This window comes from Microtus oregoni, unplaced genomic scaffold, assembly GCF_018167655.1.
Source record: "Microtus oregoni isolate MIOR12 unplaced genomic scaffold, Mior012 000028F_ref0000031, whole genome shotgun sequence".
Classification (NCBI taxonomy): Eukaryota; Metazoa; Chordata; class Mammalia; order Rodentia; family Cricetidae; genus Microtus; species Microtus oregoni.
Genome location: NW_024543087.1, coordinates 3,895,062 through 3,912,980, shown reverse-complemented (window position 1 = coordinate 3,912,980; position 17,919 = coordinate 3,895,062). Strand labels below are relative to the sequence as shown.

At 51.2% G+C, this 17,919-nt stretch overlaps 1 protein-coding gene across 2 annotated transcripts in view; it reads left to right on the top strand.

Annotated features, from left to right (window-relative positions):
- Positions 1 to 17,919, top strand: part of LOC121464327 (myosin VIIA and Rab interacting protein) — a 191,941-nt gene that overhangs the window by 130,205 nt on the left and 43,817 nt on the right. For both annotated transcript variants that reach the window (XM_041677220.1, XM_041677222.1), the window contains 7 exons: positions 1,269 to 1,405; positions 3,946 to 4,026; positions 6,137 to 6,234; positions 6,423 to 6,503; positions 8,763 to 8,909; positions 10,745 to 10,898; positions 14,436 to 15,055. In XM_041677220.1, coding sequence (XP_041533154.1) covers positions 1,269 to 1,405; positions 3,946 to 4,026; positions 6,137 to 6,234; positions 6,423 to 6,503; positions 8,763 to 8,909; positions 10,745 to 10,898; positions 14,436 to 15,055 — 1,318 coding nt within the window. The remainder of the gene's footprint in view (positions 1 to 1,268; positions 1,406 to 3,945; positions 4,027 to 6,136; positions 6,235 to 6,422; positions 6,504 to 8,762; positions 8,910 to 10,744; positions 10,899 to 14,435; positions 15,056 to 17,919) is intronic.

Below are 17,919 nucleotides of genomic sequence, written 5' to 3'. Positions count from 1 at the left end.
CAGAATTGTATACGGACAGCTCTCACAAGGGTGCCTTTTACATCCACTCAACCAGTCTGGCGTTCCTAGGTGAGGCTCTAACGAGGTTCTAATTACTCAGCATTATTCTTCAGCTTGAATTAGGATTCTCGTCTGGTCTGGGGATGAAAATACACAATGTTTACCAGCAGAGTCATTCTGTGTAAACAGAAATTAGAAAGAGTGCTCACACAACCAGCTCCTGAAGGGCTTGACAGTTGCTGTGTGCCGCAGAGTGGTGGCTTTTGTAAAGGGAAAGAGTGTGGTTATTTTAGGTTGTCTTCTGATTCTGTGCTTTGGGGCTTCCTGTTGCTTCAGCAACAGGCCTAACAAGGTGCAATAAGAACACCACAAGGGCTTCTGCGGGCCAGGCTCTAACCCGAGGATGCTGTCCACACAAGACGCTGCTGTTGGCTTGTTCCTTGGTTGAATTTGCTCTAACCCGAGGATGCTGTCCACACAAGACGCTGGTGTTGGCTTGTTCCTTGGTTGAATTTGGAATTTTTTTCCTTTTAATCTGGAAATCTTTATGTTCTCCAAAGAGAATGTATTTTTACATTCATATTTTAAAAAGTAACAAAAGTGATTCCTCCACCAGAAGGGCTTTAGCGTCCATCCTTACCGGACGTGAGGGAGTCTCCGTCAGTGTCTGCACACCACAGCTGCCTTGCTCACCAGAAAACCCCTTTTCCATGGTGCTTCCTGCTGATGGAGAAAGAGTCCTGAGCCTTCTGCTGGCTCACGGGTTCTTCCTCTCCAAGCTGGGTGAGAAGCCTGATAATATGGTAGAGTACCAACTATACAGCCCACTGTTAAATAGGCGTTTCTGTGAGTCAGCTTTTCTGCGTTACTAAACCACACAGAACTTATTAGCTTAAACTAACAAGCACCTGCTGACTCCCTGGGTAGGCTCAGGTGGGTCTAGCTTCTCAGCCAGGGGCCCTGTGCATCTCTGGCCACCTGATGGCTGATAGCCTCGCTTACCTCTCTGAGGCTTGGTCCACCAAAGGTCTCCATCATAGAGAAGGCCAGCGTGGGTCCACACCCATGGTGAGAGGTAGCGGGACCCCAAAGCATCCAGTGAGGAGCCTGCAGGTCAGGGCTCAGCCTCATTCTACTGCTCTCCACAGCCAGAGGTAGTGGCCAGGCCGGGTCGGTTTCGTGAGGCACAAATGCCACCTCTTTGTGGAGGGGGTTGCCCCCTAAGCACTGTAGCTATTCTTCAGTACTAACTGTTGCTTGTCTAACAGGCTTCTGAGGACGCAGTCTCTGGAATGGTTCTACAGCAACGTGAAGAGCCGCTTCAAGCGTTTTGGCAGCGCCAAGGTCCTGAAGAACCTGTACCGGAAACACCGTCTAGAGAGCGGTGCCTGCTTTGACATCCTAGGTACCCTACTCTCTGCGCTCTGGAGGTGTTGGTGGCTGGGAATGAGGGGAGAAGACTGGGCTTGGAGGCCCTGTTCTTGGGGTACGCGTTCTTCATAGGGACAGAGAAACTTGTTTAAATGGCAGGTTCTGGAAAGAGGGCAGGTGGCATGGAGTGTCATGTTTTAACTAGGGTTTTGTTTTTAATGTCTCCTTGTGTATGTGAATGCACATGTGTGTGGATGTGAGAACACATGTGTGCACACGCATGTGAAGGCCAGAGGCGGACCTCTAGCCTCCTTCCTCAAAAGGTGTCTACCTTGCTGTCTTTCCCAGGTCAGGAACATGTAGGCTAGACTGGCTGGCCAGGGAGCCCCAGAGGCCGACTTGTCTCCTCCCCGCCACCGTCTCCCCCAACCCCTAGAGCTGGGATTAAAGGCACGAACATCGTGATCAGCCTAAAAGAATGGGAATCGAGCTCAGGGCCTCAACAAACACTTTCCCGGGTCATCTCCCCAGTGAATGGGCTCTGAACATTCCTGTAGGGGTTTTAATCACGGAGTCTTAGAAGTCATCTGTGTGTCCCTGCACCTGCGCACACGTATGTGAGAGCCCAGAGGAAGACATGGCGTTCTCTCTCTAGCCCTCTCTCGTTCCCTTGACACAAGGCTTCTCACTGACCTGGCACCAGTCTGGTGGCCAGCAGGACCCACCAGTTCCTCCCAGCTCCATTTTCCACAGCAGTGGGGTCACAAGCACACGAGGCCACACCCAGCTTCTTACACGGATCCTGGGGATTTGAACTCAGGTCTTCATGCTTGTATGGCAGTGCTCTGACCACTGAGCCACCTTCCCAGCCTGCTGACAAAACACCAGAAAGTTGTTTCCTCATAGAGGTTATACCAGGTCCCTATCCTACATTCTTCACACTCTGGGTTCTGTTTACCGGACTCAGAATCCAGCATCCTCTCAAGTCACAGGAGTGTCGGTGTCCTCCTGGGGAGCCTACATTGTGTTTAGACAGGACAGCCAAGTTACTGGGATGAGAAATTGCACTCCTCGGTCCTCTGAAGACGGCCAGGAGGAGGAAGTTGTCAGCTACATAGCTCCATCCTGAAGCTGTGTTTTTCTGCCAGAGTAGCTCTGCTCAGAGCTGCTGACATGGGTAAATGCTTTTTATCCACGAGAATCAGGGAAAGGAAAAGAACCTTCATCTCTCTCAATTGCAGCTTTTTACCGTCATTATTTTATATTGCTGTGTTCTCAATGAAGTCTTTGGCTGTGTCTCATCTAAAACTATGCCTGCTGCATAAAAAACGGGGAAACAGGATGGAGGCATCTTGCTTGGGAGTCATGGGGCCTTTCGTGGTCCCAGTTAGACTCTTTCAAGCTTCTTGGGGAGGTGTGTTTAACCAAGAGAAGCAGAAGTCATACGAGGTCAAATGCAGTGGCTTCCCTTGCTTTTTCTCAGCTTGCATTACACGGATGCTTCTACAGTGGACAAGGGTGACAGACCATTAGTTCAGGGCAACTGTTCAACTGTTAGGAAAACTGCCGTGGCCTCCATCTAGAGATGAGTGAGATGCCCCTTCATGCAACGGGGTACCGTCCATGTACCTGTTTTTCTGGTATGGAGGGAGGTCAAGGGCCAAAGAGGTGACATACTGAGGTGAACCACGGGTACTATGCAGACCTACAGACCAGCCTCACATCCCCAGCTGAGGTGACACACAGGTACTGTGCAGATGTACAGAGGTACACAGGTACTGTGCAGACCTACAGACCAGCCTCACGTCCCCAGCTTCACCCTGTGGCTCTGCCTTTCCCCAATACTAGCTCCAAAGAAGGTTTAGTCCAACAGAGGCTGCTTATCAGAATACACAAGATTGTACAACTTAGGAACAGTAGAAGCCTCTTGCTAGAAGGTTAAGAGTCTGGCAAAGCTTCTCTGTCTCCCTCCCTCCTTCCCTCCCTCCCTCCCTCCCTCCTGTGTGTAAACAATCACAGGCACGAGTGTAGTGCCTACAGAGTCCAGAAGAAGGCATCAGGTCCCTCAGTGCTGGAGTAACAGACTGAGCCTCCTGGTGTGGGTGCTGGAAACTGAACTTGTGTCCTCTGGAAGAGCAATAAAGCTTTCTTCTTAATCGCTGAGCCATCTCTCCAGCCCCTTGGCAAGAACCCTCTTGCTGTGTCATGCAGGGTGGAAGGGAAAAAGGCGACCAGGAAAGGAGGGGTCATTCACAGTAAGCCCACTTCCAAGATAACATTAGCCCACTAATACAGGGGCAGGTTCTCCCGATACCGTCAGGTTGAAGGTCAGAGTTGATTGTGAGCTTGGAAAGAAAATATACTCAAGCCATAGCAGAAGATACTGGAAGGCAGTCGTGGTTGAGCTGCACTGAAAACCGTTGTGCAGAGAGAGACGTCGTGTCAAAGACCAGATCACGGTAGCATTTAGAGAGCCCATCAAACTCATCACCATGGGCAATGCACCAGCTCGGTGGCTCAAACGCATCCTTGCTCATCAGAGACCTTTCATGGCCGTGCTCTTCTCTCCCCTAGGAGCAGGATTGTTTGAACCGACCCTGGAGAATGAAGGGAGCATTTCAGGAAGTGATTCGACTTTCTACAGGCAGTCGGAAGGTGAGGTTGCTATACGGACAGCCACTGGGACGTGGGAGGGCTGGAGAGGCTGTTGGATTGGGGAGTTGTGATCCTAACCATGCTGTGATTGACCAACAAGAGCTCTGGAACTGGAAGATAATAGTCAAGCCAGGAACCAATGCTTCCTGTGTGAAACTATCCTATAATTTACTAACGTCTGTATTTTAGACCAACACCCTTATCAAAAAATTATAGCATGGCATCTAAAGCCTTTCTGGGACTTGGTAACCATCCCCATCACATACATGCGCAGTTGAATGCCTGGTATGACCACTATCTTAGAAAATACCTGAGTTCACGCACAGGGCGTCACGGGAACCCAGCCTAGAACCTAGGGTAGCGGAGTCACTCCGTCATGCTATCTGAGAATGTGTGAGCCTGCTCTGTGCACTCGGTCATGCTATCTGAGAATGTGCAAGCCTGCTCTGTGTGCTCGGTCATGCTGGCTGAGAATGTGCGAGCCTGCTCTGTGCACGCCGTCATGCTGGCTGAGAATGTGCGAGCCTGTTCTGTGTGCTCGGTCATGCTGGCTGAGAATGTGCGAGCCTGTTCTGTGCACGCCGTCATGCTGGCTGAGAATGTGCGAGCCTGCTCTGTGTGCTCGGTCATGCTGGCTGAGAATGTGCGAGCCTGCTCTGTGCACGCCGTCATGCTGGCTGAGAATGTGGGAGCCTGCTCTGTGCATGCCGTCATGCTGGCTGAGAATGTGGGAGCCTGCTCTGTGTGCTCGGTCATGCTGGCTGAGAATGTGGGAGCCTGCTCTGTGTGCTCGGTCATGCTGGCTGAGAATGTGCGAGCCTGTTCCTTGAAAGTGCAGTGGTGAGAGTAGGTTGGGTACATGTCACAACACCATCTAGTGTTTTGTCCTATTAATATATACTAAAAATAAAACCTTACCTCAGGTGAGATGGCTCAGCAGGTAGTGATGCCTACAGCCAAGCCTGATGACCTGAGTTCAACCCTGGGACCACATGGGAAGAAGAAAACTGACTCCCATAAGTTATCCTTTGGGTGCCACACATATGCTGTGGCACAGAGAGAGAGACAGGCACACACACACACAGACACATACACAGAGAGACAGGCACACACACAACACACTATAATTTTCAATGTAATAATTTGTAATATTTTAAAAATTATTTTTGGTCCTTTTCCCAGGCTGGATATCTCCATCACCCACGTAAAAGACTGAGTGCGGTAGCGTGAACTTTCTATCCTAGTTCAGGAGGTGGAGGCAGGAGGATGCTGATCCTCACTCTCTAGCTGTTCCAGCTGAATCCCTGAGTGCAGGTCCAGCCAGAGGACCTAGTTCAAAAAATAGAGGACAGTTCTGGGAGTCGACCTCTGACCTCTTCATGCACACACATGTATACACGTGCGCACACACACATGCACACACACTGTTGTGCTATTTTAAAAGATCATTGTCCTGCCTTCATTTTACTCTGCAAAGCCTTTCTCAGTAGTACTGGATGGCAATAGTAACATGCTGTCTCCTTGTGTAACCTTGGGCAAATGACCCAGCCAGTGTGAGTATCACAGGTCCCTCTGTGCCATGTGAATTACCACAGTGACTACAGACGTGCAGCTCTCTGACCACAAGGCCCCTGACTGGATTAACTGTCATGATTAGAGATGTGGAACCCTCAGCTGGACCCCAGCACGTGCCTCTGCTCAGTCATCAATAGTTGTCTATGGCCCCAGGGTTTGCTGTAAGCCATGTTCGTAGCCCAGTGTCTTTTGGGGCATTTAATAATTTCTACCCATGTTATCACCATGGGGGAGTGTACCAAATGGAAGTGAGAATGTGTGCTGTCTGAGAGTGTGGACAAAGAAACCTTACTTTCTGACAGCCTCCAGAACCGTCTCGCTTACACAGAAGGATACCAGAAGGCAGAGATGGGAGAGGGAGACAGATGGCGTGGGACGCGGGTGATGGTGGAGGCGGTGGTGAGGTGGATGCCGAGGACAGTGGGCTCATATTCCATCCTGAGCAGCTCGAGTGTGTCCCGGAACCCCAGGATTGTAAGCAGAAAAGTAACCCATGTGGCATTTGTGACCCGTTCTATATTCTCTCCCGTCCTAGGACACAGCATGATGGACACTTTGGCTGTCGCCCTACGAGTGGCAGAAGAAGCCATTGAGGAAGCTATTTACAAAGCAGAATCCCACGGGGACAGCCTGGTAGGACCTCCTTCCTGTGGTGGGCCCAGGACGGCGTAGCAAGTGGGAGCATACTGACTGTCACAAGCAAGTGCAGATGGCCAGTCCACATCACTCTAGCCTCAGCAAGGCGTGTGTGGCCTCCTTTGTACTGCTGCCAGGACCGCTGTGACAATGACCCTACATTCTCCATTCTCTTTCCTCCACAGGACAAGCAGAACGAGGCCAGCTACCTGCGGGACCACAAAGAAGAGCTGACTGAGGAACTAGCTACCACCATCCTGCAGAGGGTAGGGCAATTCAGATGGTCACAGGGTCCAGGCCAGGGGCTGGAGAGCTGAAGGGCAAACTCGGGATGGACCCATTGGCTGATACCCTGACCAGAGTTAGAGCAGAAGGAAGCAAGCCACAGAGTCCAGTCTGTCTGCTGCCCCTGCCTTCCTCACTTTTGAGCGGCCAGAGCATCAGACCCTTGGCAGAACTCAGGGCAGAGGCCGGAGAAGGGAATATTTCCCATGGACGGGAAGACTATAGAGACCCCTGAGAAGGGTTGTCAGTAAAATATCTTGATAAACTTCATCCTTTGCTCTCAGCCACAGAGACTCAAACCCCATTCACACGGCAAGGACACCTCCCTCCTGAGGGCACCCAGAGGTGTTGCCCAATCCTGGGTAAGGGCAGGGATAGCTCCACCTGCAGCTGGAAACCTGGGAGCTAAGCTAACAGATGGTCTCCCCTGGAGCCCGATGTAGAGCGTTAGAAGGTAGGAGACAGCGCTGGCCAGCCCTGCGGGGGGCACGGAGGAGAGTCCTGAAAGCCCATAGACAAATACAGCTGATCTCACCCTAGAAATGGGAGGAGTGCCTTGATTGGCACCTCTCTGCCTCAGCAGGCACCTTCATTCATGACTGCCCTTCTCATGACTCGGTCATCTGAAAGTCCACTGAGAGCTGGGAGACCGCTCACTTCAGTAAAAGCTCACCGCACACCCTGAGTGGCTTGTGCTTTTCATCCCAGGATAATGTGGGTCCCTGGGGTTCACTGGGCAGCCAGCTTAGCCCAGTAGGCAAAATGCAGGTTTAATATGAGACCCTGTTTGAATATAAAGAAAGGACAGAGACCGAGGAGAGTACCCAAGGTTGACTTCTGACCTCTGTACATGTGTGCACACACAAACTTGTGAACAGATACCCACTGAGGAATTCCACCTTGGTCACGTTCTCAGCTGCCCCATCTGTAGACATTAGGGGCCCAGAGGAATCTATACCCATGGACCCACTAACTGCACATGGCTGTGCCAGCACAGCTGAGGGCAAAAAGGGACCTGGGTGTCTGCCTCTCCTTAAGCCTTCCAGATGCTTCCTCCAGTCAAGACCCGCAGCCAAATGAAGACCCGCAGCCAAAGGCACCAGGCCTGTGTGCTGTGCAGCTTTAGCTGACACATGAGTCTCGCTGGTCCTGCATTCTCTCCTATCAAATGCGGAGAATGGCAGTGTGCATCTCCCAGAATTCCTCTGTAGTCCCCAGCACAGAGTCTAGCGTGGAGTGAGAGTCACTTACATAGAGAACCCGGGAACGTCAGAAAGATACCACAATCAGCCATTGATAGCCACGGGCCCCTTATATACAGGTCATTCAACCAAGGATCTAAAACATGTAGGGAAAGGAATTCCAGAAGGTTCCAAAAAGGACAGCTTGAACTTGCTGGACCAAGCAGTAGGCTGAGTCCACACGGACAAGAAAGCATGCTAGCTTAACCACTGATCTTCCGCCACCTCCAGAAGCCTGTTTTTTCCTATTCCTGCGCTTTGAGCATCGCCTGCCTGGTACCACACAGCACACCCATGACATCTACATTTTTACTAACATGTATGCTTTTCTCTCATTATTGTTCCCCAAACAGTGAGCCCAGCAACTATCTTAATAACACATCTATCAGGTGCTGTACGTGATTTGAAGATGTCCTGATGGATACAGGAGATTCATAGTTTCTCTAAGCAAACACTATACCATGTTATGTCCACCTACGGCAATCATTCCTCAAGCTCCATCACTCTTTGATTTTTGATATATGGTCTCTCACTGGGACCTGGGACCCACAGATTAGGCTAGGTCAGCTGACCAGTGAGCCTCAGACACCTTCCTGTCTCTGCCTCCCTGGTGCTAGAATGACACCTGTGAGCTACCCACCAGCTCTTCACGAGGGTTCTGGGGAGCAAACTTTGATCTCAATGTTTGCACGACTGGCACTTTCCCCAGTCCTGTCAGTGGCGTGAGGTATCTGCTGTGAAGGAGGCTGATTCCCCTGCAGATGGAGAAGGGTGGCTGCCCTTGTCAACCACAGGAGCTGTAGGCCATCGAGGCTATATGTGCCCTGTCAACACAAGGGGGATCTGAAGCAAGCTGTTGGACTAAGTTTCTGGGTGTATGGGAAAGCATCCCGAAGATGACCCCGTCGTGGTACTTAGCCTCCAGAAGCCTCCTCAGTGACTGGGAAAGGGTACTTAGCCTCCTGAAGCCTCCTCAGTGATATGTCCCTGTTTCCCCAGATTATAAGAAAGCAGAAGAGCAAAGCAGAGCCACAGGCAGAGGAAGAGGGGCCGGAGTGGCCACAGCCCCAGAGTGATGGTGTGAAGGCCGAGGATGAGGAGACCACAGCCCCTCCAGGACAACAGCGAGCACGTGCCACCCTCTGGGTGAGTCGGCACAGCGCTGCTGCCCCCCCCCACACACTCTCTGCATGCCTGTGTGTGGATTAGAGCCTTTCTCCCACGGGAAAGGGTGAGGCACATTTTGCCATCTGGAGTTGAGAGTGCTACCCAGGTCCCAGCGGAGAGCAGGGAGTGTGGGGGGGGAGCATGTGGGATACAGGGGAGAGCAAGAAGCTGAGAGAAAGCACAGGTTGCTGGGGAGTTTTTACGTGGAGACCAACTTAGAAAAGATAAAGATGTTCATGGGCTGCATGTGTGTGTGCACCTGTGTGCAGGTGTGCATGTGGAGGTCAGAGGTCAAGTTCAGGTGTCTTTCCTCCAGCTTGGTCCACCTTGGTTTTTGGGAATGGGCTCTGCCTCTGGTCTGGAATTCACCAGTTCAGACAAGTCAGGTGCCAGCCCCAGGGACCCTTCTGTCTCCACCTTCCCAATGCTGGGATTATGTTTGCCCGTCTGCATCCAGCTTTTATATGTGGGTGCTGGGAATCGAATTCAGGTCTTCGTACTTGCAAAGCAAGCCATCTTCTCCAGCTCACGGAGAACCTGCTTTCTCACACCAGTGCAGGATTGAGACCCTTACATTGAGGAAAATAGAGCCTTTGAATAGTTAAAAAGCCCCCTGAGGTCCCAGGTGCAAGAGGAGATGACTTTGACCACTTCTTAGCTACCGCCTCCAGAGTAGAGAGGCGGTGCCTGACGGCTCAAATCTCTCCATCTTCTGTGTGTTAGTAACGTGAACATTCATGAGCGGGGGGTCCAGAGCCTCCCCGGGCCCTCCCAGCTCTCTCCAAGCTGGCTTCTCCCACAGACCCTTGTGTGGGTAAGAAGGGAAGAAAAGCAGAGACCAGGGATGGCAGGAGTGAGTCAGAGTAAGGAGAAAGCCAACTGCTCAAGTCATCCCAGCACTTCCTGGTAGGCACACAAGCACTACCGCGTCACCTGTTGGAACAAGTTTTCATTGCAGTGATTCTGAGGCCTCTTAACTTCCTGCAAAGGATTTGGCAAAATGAGATAACTCCTTGACCACCCTGCCCTATATTGTTGAGTTACGTCACCAGAACTGTCCTGGATTCTGGTGACAAGAATGCACCTCCTGCGTCCTGACTGGATGCAGTGTGGCTGCATGCCCTGTGATGCATGTCTGCTTAACTCCCCTATGAGCAGGACCTTGGGGCACAGGATGGATGTGTGTACACCACCTCAGTTGTCCATACCTGGTTTTCAGCGTGGGTTCTGGGGGTTTGACATGGGTTTTCACGCTTACAAAGCAAACACTTCTCTGGCTGAGCCGTCTCCCCAGCCCTTGGACAGTTTCGAAGCTATCACTTACCCTGAAATGCACAGTGAGCTTAGAGGAAAAGGGAGTTTCCAGATTGTTGGCCAAGGCCGTGGCAGAAATGACATTCAAGCACAGGGCTCCCGCGTTCCGCCCAGATCCTGCCACGCCCTGCTTGTGTATCTCTGAGAGAGCACACCATGTCTCCTTTGCTCTCCCCTCTGCTGGGAGAGGCAAAAAGAGCATTTGTCACTGGGATAGGAGGGTGTGGGGGTGTCACAGCAACCAGCTGGGAGATGGTGTGCTCAAGGGTCCCAAGGTCCCTGTCTTCATGGATGCTTTCAGTGGTTTTGTGAAGTGTCCTTTCCCTCCTCAGCCTACTGTGTTCAAAGCAAACATCGGTGCTGATCTGTGGCTCCTAGCCTGGCTGTGGAAGACAGCCTCACCGTGCAGTGTCCTCTGCTCGCTGGACCATGCTCACTGCTGAGCTAGAGGCCCTCGTCCTAGGACTGTGCTAAAAGCTCACACATCTCTCTTTCCACAGCGGTCTCAGTCTGCATACTCCTTCACTACAGACGACGCCCTGAAGACCTGTTCAGCGGAGGCTGCACCAAGGCAGGCCAGGGACCGTGGCCAGCGTCTCCTGGAGGAGTCAGCTTTGCCCAGCTGGAAGAGCATGGACGGGCTGGATGGAGCAAGTAATGGTTTATTGTTGTTGTTGTTGCTTGTGTATTGTTTTGATGAGATAAGACCTTGTAGCGCCCAGGCTGGCCCCCACCTCCCTACAAAGCCAAAGATGACCTTGAACATCTATCTGATCCTCTGGCTTCCATCCACCACTCAAATGCTGAGATTATAGGTGTATGCCATTGCTCCCTGGCTCCAAGTGGGTTTCACAAGTGCCGTTTGCAGACTTGCCAGCTATCGCGTGACCTTTTGCCGAGTGCGCACGCACGTGTGTGTGTGTGTGTGTGTGTGTGTGTGTGTGTGTGTGTATGTGTGGCCGTGAAAGGGTCCTTGCAAGGCAGTTATCTTGTCTATCCTAAGGGGTGGCACTCTGGTCTGCTGTGTCTATGCTCTTCCTGCTTGCTTCTAGAATGATCTGCCTCTTCCTAAGGGACTGAAACTCACATCGACGTCTGTAACGCATGGCCCTTCATAAAGCTGTTGGGTCTTACCTAGACTCAGTTACTTTTCTAAGCTCTCACACAATGGTCGTGGTCATGTAAATAGAAGCCAGGGGCCACAGAGCCCCACACTTGGGGGGCTTGTTCCCTCCAGCACAGGTCTATTCCTCACCGGGTGAATACATGCATGCAGCAGAAGGCAGACCCACATGTTGTCCTGTGGACCAACTGTTAGTGGTGTTCTCAACCTGCTTGTAGCTCGGCAAAAATGCATAACAGAAAGCTGGCTACCCTAGAAGTAAACTTTTAAGAACTGGCTGTCATTTCCCCTCTATAACTAACCAACAGCCTACCTATGAGCAAAATCAGCCCAGTGCAAAGACTCAGAAATGCTTAATATCTGTTCATCTGAAGATTTCCCAGGAGAGATCCCGTCCCTGTGAATCCTCCAGTGCCTGGTGTGTAGCTGATGGGTGGAGTAGCTGATGGCTGGAATAGCTGATAGGTGGATCAGCTGATGGGTGGAGTAGCTGATGGTGGAGCAGCTGATGAGTGGAATAGCTGATAGGTGGATCAGCTGCTGAGTGGAGTAGCTGATGGGTGGAGTAACTGATGAGTGGAGCAGCTGAGGGGTGAAGCAGCTAATGGGTGGAGTACCTGGTGGGTGGAGCAGCTGATGGGTAGAGCAGCTGAGGGGTGGAGCAGCTGATGCATGGAGACTGTGCAGCTGCAACACTCAGATGACAGCCCAGCACTTTATCGGTGTAGTTTTATGGTTTTGGTTTTTAAATGCTTTTCATTCCTAGACACACCATTCGGATACCCAGCATGCTCGTGACCTCTGCTTGTCTCCCTCTTTCCTCTCTCTCCCCTGCCTCTTCCTTTTTCCTGTCCCTTATTTCTCCTTTCTTTCCTCATTCTGTCCCCCCTTCTCTCCCTCTGCTCTTTGTCCCCAGAGCCATCAACAGGTTGATGCTAATCCCGTCATATATTGTGTATTGGAGGACAAGTACCACATTTCTGTCTGTCCGGACCTGGGCAGTGGGACGTTGTGGGGGAAGGCTCCTCCTCTGCTGTTCTGTCTTGGGCTAGGGGAAGCATCACAGTTTATGCCAAGGCCCCGCCCAGAATGCAAACTTGGTAGCTTTCCCACCCTCTGGAGCACGCTCTTCCTGGGTCCTACTGGACTTTGCATCTTCTGAGTGACTGTGGCTTCTACCAGAGGCGGAGTCTAATGTGGGCACCTAAGGGCTTATGATTCACCTGGGAGTGGAGGCACGCTCCCAGCAAGGGACGATTCCCAAGCCTTCCAGCCCCGGCCTAGGGCACACAACACGGGTCTTGAACTTAGGTTATGGTTCAGCTGAAAAATTAGAAGTGCTGGCAGCCAGAGGTTCAGAGAGTGCTCTGAGGGTGCCGGCTGCAATTGTGGGTGCAGATCACAGGATCTGAGATGGGGAAGTTAGCCATGCCCCTTTCCTGGCTCCCCCGGCCACTCAGCCCGCACTCAGCTCTGGCTGACACCCCTTTGCGCCACAGAGGAGCACAAGCAACACTGAATAATGACAACGGCACACACATCTGCTTTCTGTGTGCATGACTGTGGAGTGGGTGTGTGTGGTCCACGACCCAGGCTTAGAATCCACTTAGTAATCCAACTCAATAGACAGATGCGAGAAGCGGAGAGTGCTTGGTGCATCCAGCACCATGTTCCGTGGGCTTCATAGTCCATGTCATGATGCCCCACAGAAGGCAATTCTGGGTCCCTCTAACCCCACTGACAGGCCAGGAAACAGGCTGAGGCACTCTCTGAGATGTAACTTTCTGGTAGTAACCTTGTATCCAGGATTCAGCCTAAACCCTTGGTTCTTTTGAAATTCTCTTTTCTAACATTATTTATTTCTTATTTTTGGTGTTTTATGCATATATGTGCCTATGCATGCAGTACCCATGGAGACCAGGAGAGGGCATCAGATCCCCTGGAACTGGAATGACAGGCTGTTTGTGATTCTGTGTTAGCCACGTGGCTTGGTACCTTTTTCAGCGAGGCAGTCACATCTTGCTTGCTCTCTGTCTGGGTTTCTGCCGTGGAGTGGAGAGAGGATGCAAGGGGAGAGCTGCTTCTGCTGCTGTGCTTTCATTCCTGCCTCTGAGACAAGAAATACCAGTCCCACCCAGCCTCAGGGCCTCTCCAAAACCCTGGTTAATAAATCATAGGCTTCGTACCCGTCTAGTGAGACTGCCAATGACATCTGTGAAAGTCCTCAGGGCAGGGTAGAATTATCCCTTATCAGTGAGGGGAAACTGAGGACCTAAGGGAGAAACCCATGGCCAGTGTTGAAGAACAAGAACTTAGACAGGCAGCTACAGCTCTCTCCATCTCTTCTGTCAGCCTCAGACCAGGGCAGGGCAGCACTCGGGTGGCCTGAAAAGGGACCGTGACCCCAAGTCTTACTCCATCTGTGAAGCCCCCGAGGGTCCCTGAGAACTCTTTTTGTTTTAATAGTAGTTTCACTCTTTAAAATTTTTATATATGCATACAGTATATTTTTATTATATACACCTCCAGGACCTCCTCCTAGCTATCCCCAGGACCCCTCAACCCATTTTCTTCCAATTTCATGTCATATTATCGTCCTGAGTTCAACTGGTCCTGGGACATCAGCAACCTACTAGGGTCCACATCTCCAAAGACAGGCAACTCTGCCTCCCTCTGCAGCCATCAGCTGCTGATAACTCCTCCCCCGTGAGCCCCTCCCCCACCCATACTGGACCTAGGACTGGCTCCATACCGTGCAGGTCTCATGCAGGTTACCACGGCTGTGAGTCAGTGTTCCACAGCTCTCCTCCCCATCCCCCATCTCAAAGTCTTTTTCTCCTTGTCCATGTTCCCTGAGCCTTGAATGGAAGAAGTTGATTCAATGATAGCAACCCATCTATGGCTGAACACTCAGCCTCCTGTGAGCTGGGTGCGCCCTCCTGCTCTTCCTAAAGGTGGTTGTTTTGCAAACTCACAGGGAGCCGGTCATGGGAGATGATGTGCTGCCCAGATTGCTCCGTCAGTGGTAATGGACCCCCTCTGGTTTCTCTCTCCTTTCTCCCGCACAGATCTGGCCCCAGTTTTGCAGAGCCCTGATGGAAACTGGATGGCCTTGAAGGACGATGGTACACGGCCTCCAAACCGCCTGCTGGCCAAACCCAAGAGTGGTACCTTTCAGGCCCTGGAGGTGGCGTCCAGTGTGACGTCGGCCTATGATGAATTAGGTTCCGACAGTGAGGAAGACTTTGACTACAGTGAGGCCTTGAGTAAGCTGTGCCCGCTGTCCCAGGGCAGAGCCAAGCAATCCCAGCCTCCACCTACACAGTGTTCTGGCCAAGGTCCCTCAGCCACCTCTCCCTCAAACCCTGAGGCCATGGGCTCCGATTCAGAGACTTCTTCCACCAGCTCGTCTCGGGAAGCTGGACGCCGGGCCAGGCTGACTTGGCTGCAGAGGAAGGCCCCCAAGAACCCCGCAGCAGAGAAGATGCGCCTCCAGGGAGAGCTGGATGTGAATTTCAACCCCCAGGCAGTCTGCAGAGAGACTTCTGACAGTAGCGATTCAGAAGAGACCCTCCACACTGCAGACCGCAGGGCCAGGAGGTGGAGAAGGGCCCGAGTGGGCCCAGAGGAGCCGAACAGGGGGCTGTCTTTGCCTGGTTCCCATCCACAGGGTCTGCACACACATCAGGTAAGGAAATTTCACCTGCCAGCACGCACACACTTTGAAGTAGAATGGCCGTTCTTCATATGTGGTGGTCTGGAGAGCCTGGTTTGGGATCTACTGTCTAAAATTCTATTGACTTTGCTACCGAGCAGTCAAGGGCCCGAGCCAGGTCACATCAACCCTCTGTGGCTCTGTCTTTGTCTTAGATCTTTCTAGTCACTATGAACAAACACCTGGCAGAACACATCCTGAGAGAGTTTTTGTTTGGGCTCATGGTTCTGGAGGCTTCTGTCACGGGTGCTGTGTCTCCTGGGCTTGAGCAGACCATGTTGACGGCAAGGGCAGATGGTAGAGGGGCTTCTTCAGTTCATAGTAGACAGGAAGAAGAGAAAGTGAGCATGAGAGAGGGCCAGGGCAGGGCTGGGGAGATGGCTCAGTTGGTAAAGGGCCTGCTGTGTAAGCTTGAAGACCCAAGTTCGACCCCCACCCACGTAGAAAGCCAAGCATGGCTGCACACTGGTCATCCCAGTGCCATGGAGACAGAGACAGGAGAATCCTCGTAGTCACCAACTGGCCTGCCTAGCCTATGTGGTGAGCCCCTGTCAGTGCGGAACCTTGTCTCAAAAACAAGGTGGATTGTTCCTGAGGAATGATGTCTGAGGTTAATCTCTGGCCACTACATGTTCATACACACATGCACTTCACACACATGAACATGCACACATACACACACAAACTAGTTAATTATTACATTTTAAAAACTAAGGAAAAAAGCAAGGCAAGATATATACCTAAGAAGCATTCCTAATCGTTGCATTCAAAATGGGGCTCCAGGGGCTTCCGGTTTACCACAAAGTGGCTGCAAACTTATGCCCAAGCTTACACCTGTGCAAGGCACCTGTCTTTGTTTGGGTTTCCATTGCTGTGATGAAACACCATGACCAGAAGCAACTTGGGGAGGGGTTCTGAGGTCACACGGGGAAAGTCAGGACAGGAACTCAACTGGAGCATTGTGGTGGGATGCTGCTTACTGCCTTACTCCTCATGGCCCGCTCACACACACTGCTTTCTTACACGACCCAGGACCACTGGCCCAGGAGCGGTGCAGTGAACTGGGCCCTCACTCATTGGTCATCAATCCAAAAAAAAAAAAAAAAATGCACCATAGCCTTGCCCACAGGCCAATCTAGGGAAGCATTTTCTCAACCGAAATTCCCTCTTCCCAGCTGACTCTAGCCTGTGTCAAGTTGACAAGATAAAACCAAGCAGGACAGCACCAGTCAGGGAGAAGGCAGAGGCCAAGGAGAAGGTGAGAAGGGATGGGCACACTTCACATCCATCCTCCCCTAGGAGGGACCTTGAGCAAATAGCAGTACCCTCTCATCCCCACTAGGTGGAGCTGCTGCTGCGCTGCCAGAAGTCCAAACCTTCCGTTTCTTTTCATAAGGCAGTTCTCAGTCCACCCCAAGCCAGGAAGGAAATAAAATAAAAATTACATATTTAAACTGTTACTTTAGACTTATATAAATAAATAAAAGACAAAGCAAATGGGCGTACTATAATGTACAAATATTAAAGCCTACTTATGGCATTTCCTGCCAGGCATGGTGGCACGTGCCCATAATCCTGTAGATGGAAGTTTCTGTGCCGCCTGGTCCTGCAGCTGTTTAGTCCCAAAGAAACACACAGAGGCTTATATTAGTTATAAAATGTTTGACTTATTAGCTTAATCTTATTATGAACTAGCTCTTACAACTTAAATTAACCCATAATTCTTATCTGTGTGTAGCCCTGTGGCTTGGCACCTTTTCTCAGTGCAGCGTTCTCATCTTGCTTCCTCTGTGTCTGGGTGATGACTGCAGACTGAGCCTTTCCTCCTCCCAGAATTCTCCTAGTCTGGTCGCCCCGCCTATACTTCCTGCCTGGCTACTGGCCAATCAGCATTTTATTAACCAATACGAGTGACAAATCTTTACAGTGTACAAGAGCATCTCCCACAGCATAATCCCAGTGCTCCAAAGGCTATGGCAAGAGGATCATATATTAGGGACTAGCCTGCACTACATATTCAGTACCAGACTAGCCTGGGGTACATGGTGAGATGCCTCCACCCCTGTCTCAGAAAACAGGGTGAAGAGATGGCTCTTAAAGAGGACCTGAATTCGGTTCCCAGCACCCACATCAGGCTGCTCACAGGTGCCTGTAGCTCCAGTTCCAAAAAATCTGATGTCCCCTTTCTGAGTACTAAGGGCACCAGCAACAGTGAGCAGCATACAGACGCATAGTTACACAAAACATAAATTAGAATTAAATAAAATAAAAATAAAATCCAATTCAGTGTTAGATCCCAAAAATGACCACAGGTGTATTTTGTGTGAGGTCATTTTTTTAGGGTGTCTATACCTGTGATGAAACACTCTGAACACGAAGAGGAAAGGGTTAATTTACCCAATGATTCCATGTCATCAAAGGAAGTCAGGGTAGGAATTCCTCCAGGCAGGAACCTGGAGTCAGGAGCTGACGCAGAGACCATGGAGGGTGCTGTTTCCCACAGCTTGCTCAGTCTGCTTTCGTATAGAACCCAGGACCACCAGCCCAGAGATGGCACCACCTACAATGGTCTGGGACCTCGAACTTCAATCACTGATTAAGAAAACGCTTTACAGCCCAATCTTGTGGAGGAATTTTCTCCATCCAGGTTTTCCCCTCTCAGGTGACTTTAGCTCGTGTCAGGTTGACATATGACTTTCCAGTATAGCCATCTCTGTGTGTTCATGTGCGTACAGGACACTTAAAGCTGTAGCCCGGCAAGTCTGTGTTTGTGTCATGGTGCCCATCTCCTTCGAGTTTAATTCCCAACCATGAGTGGCACCAAGGGGGTTGGCACA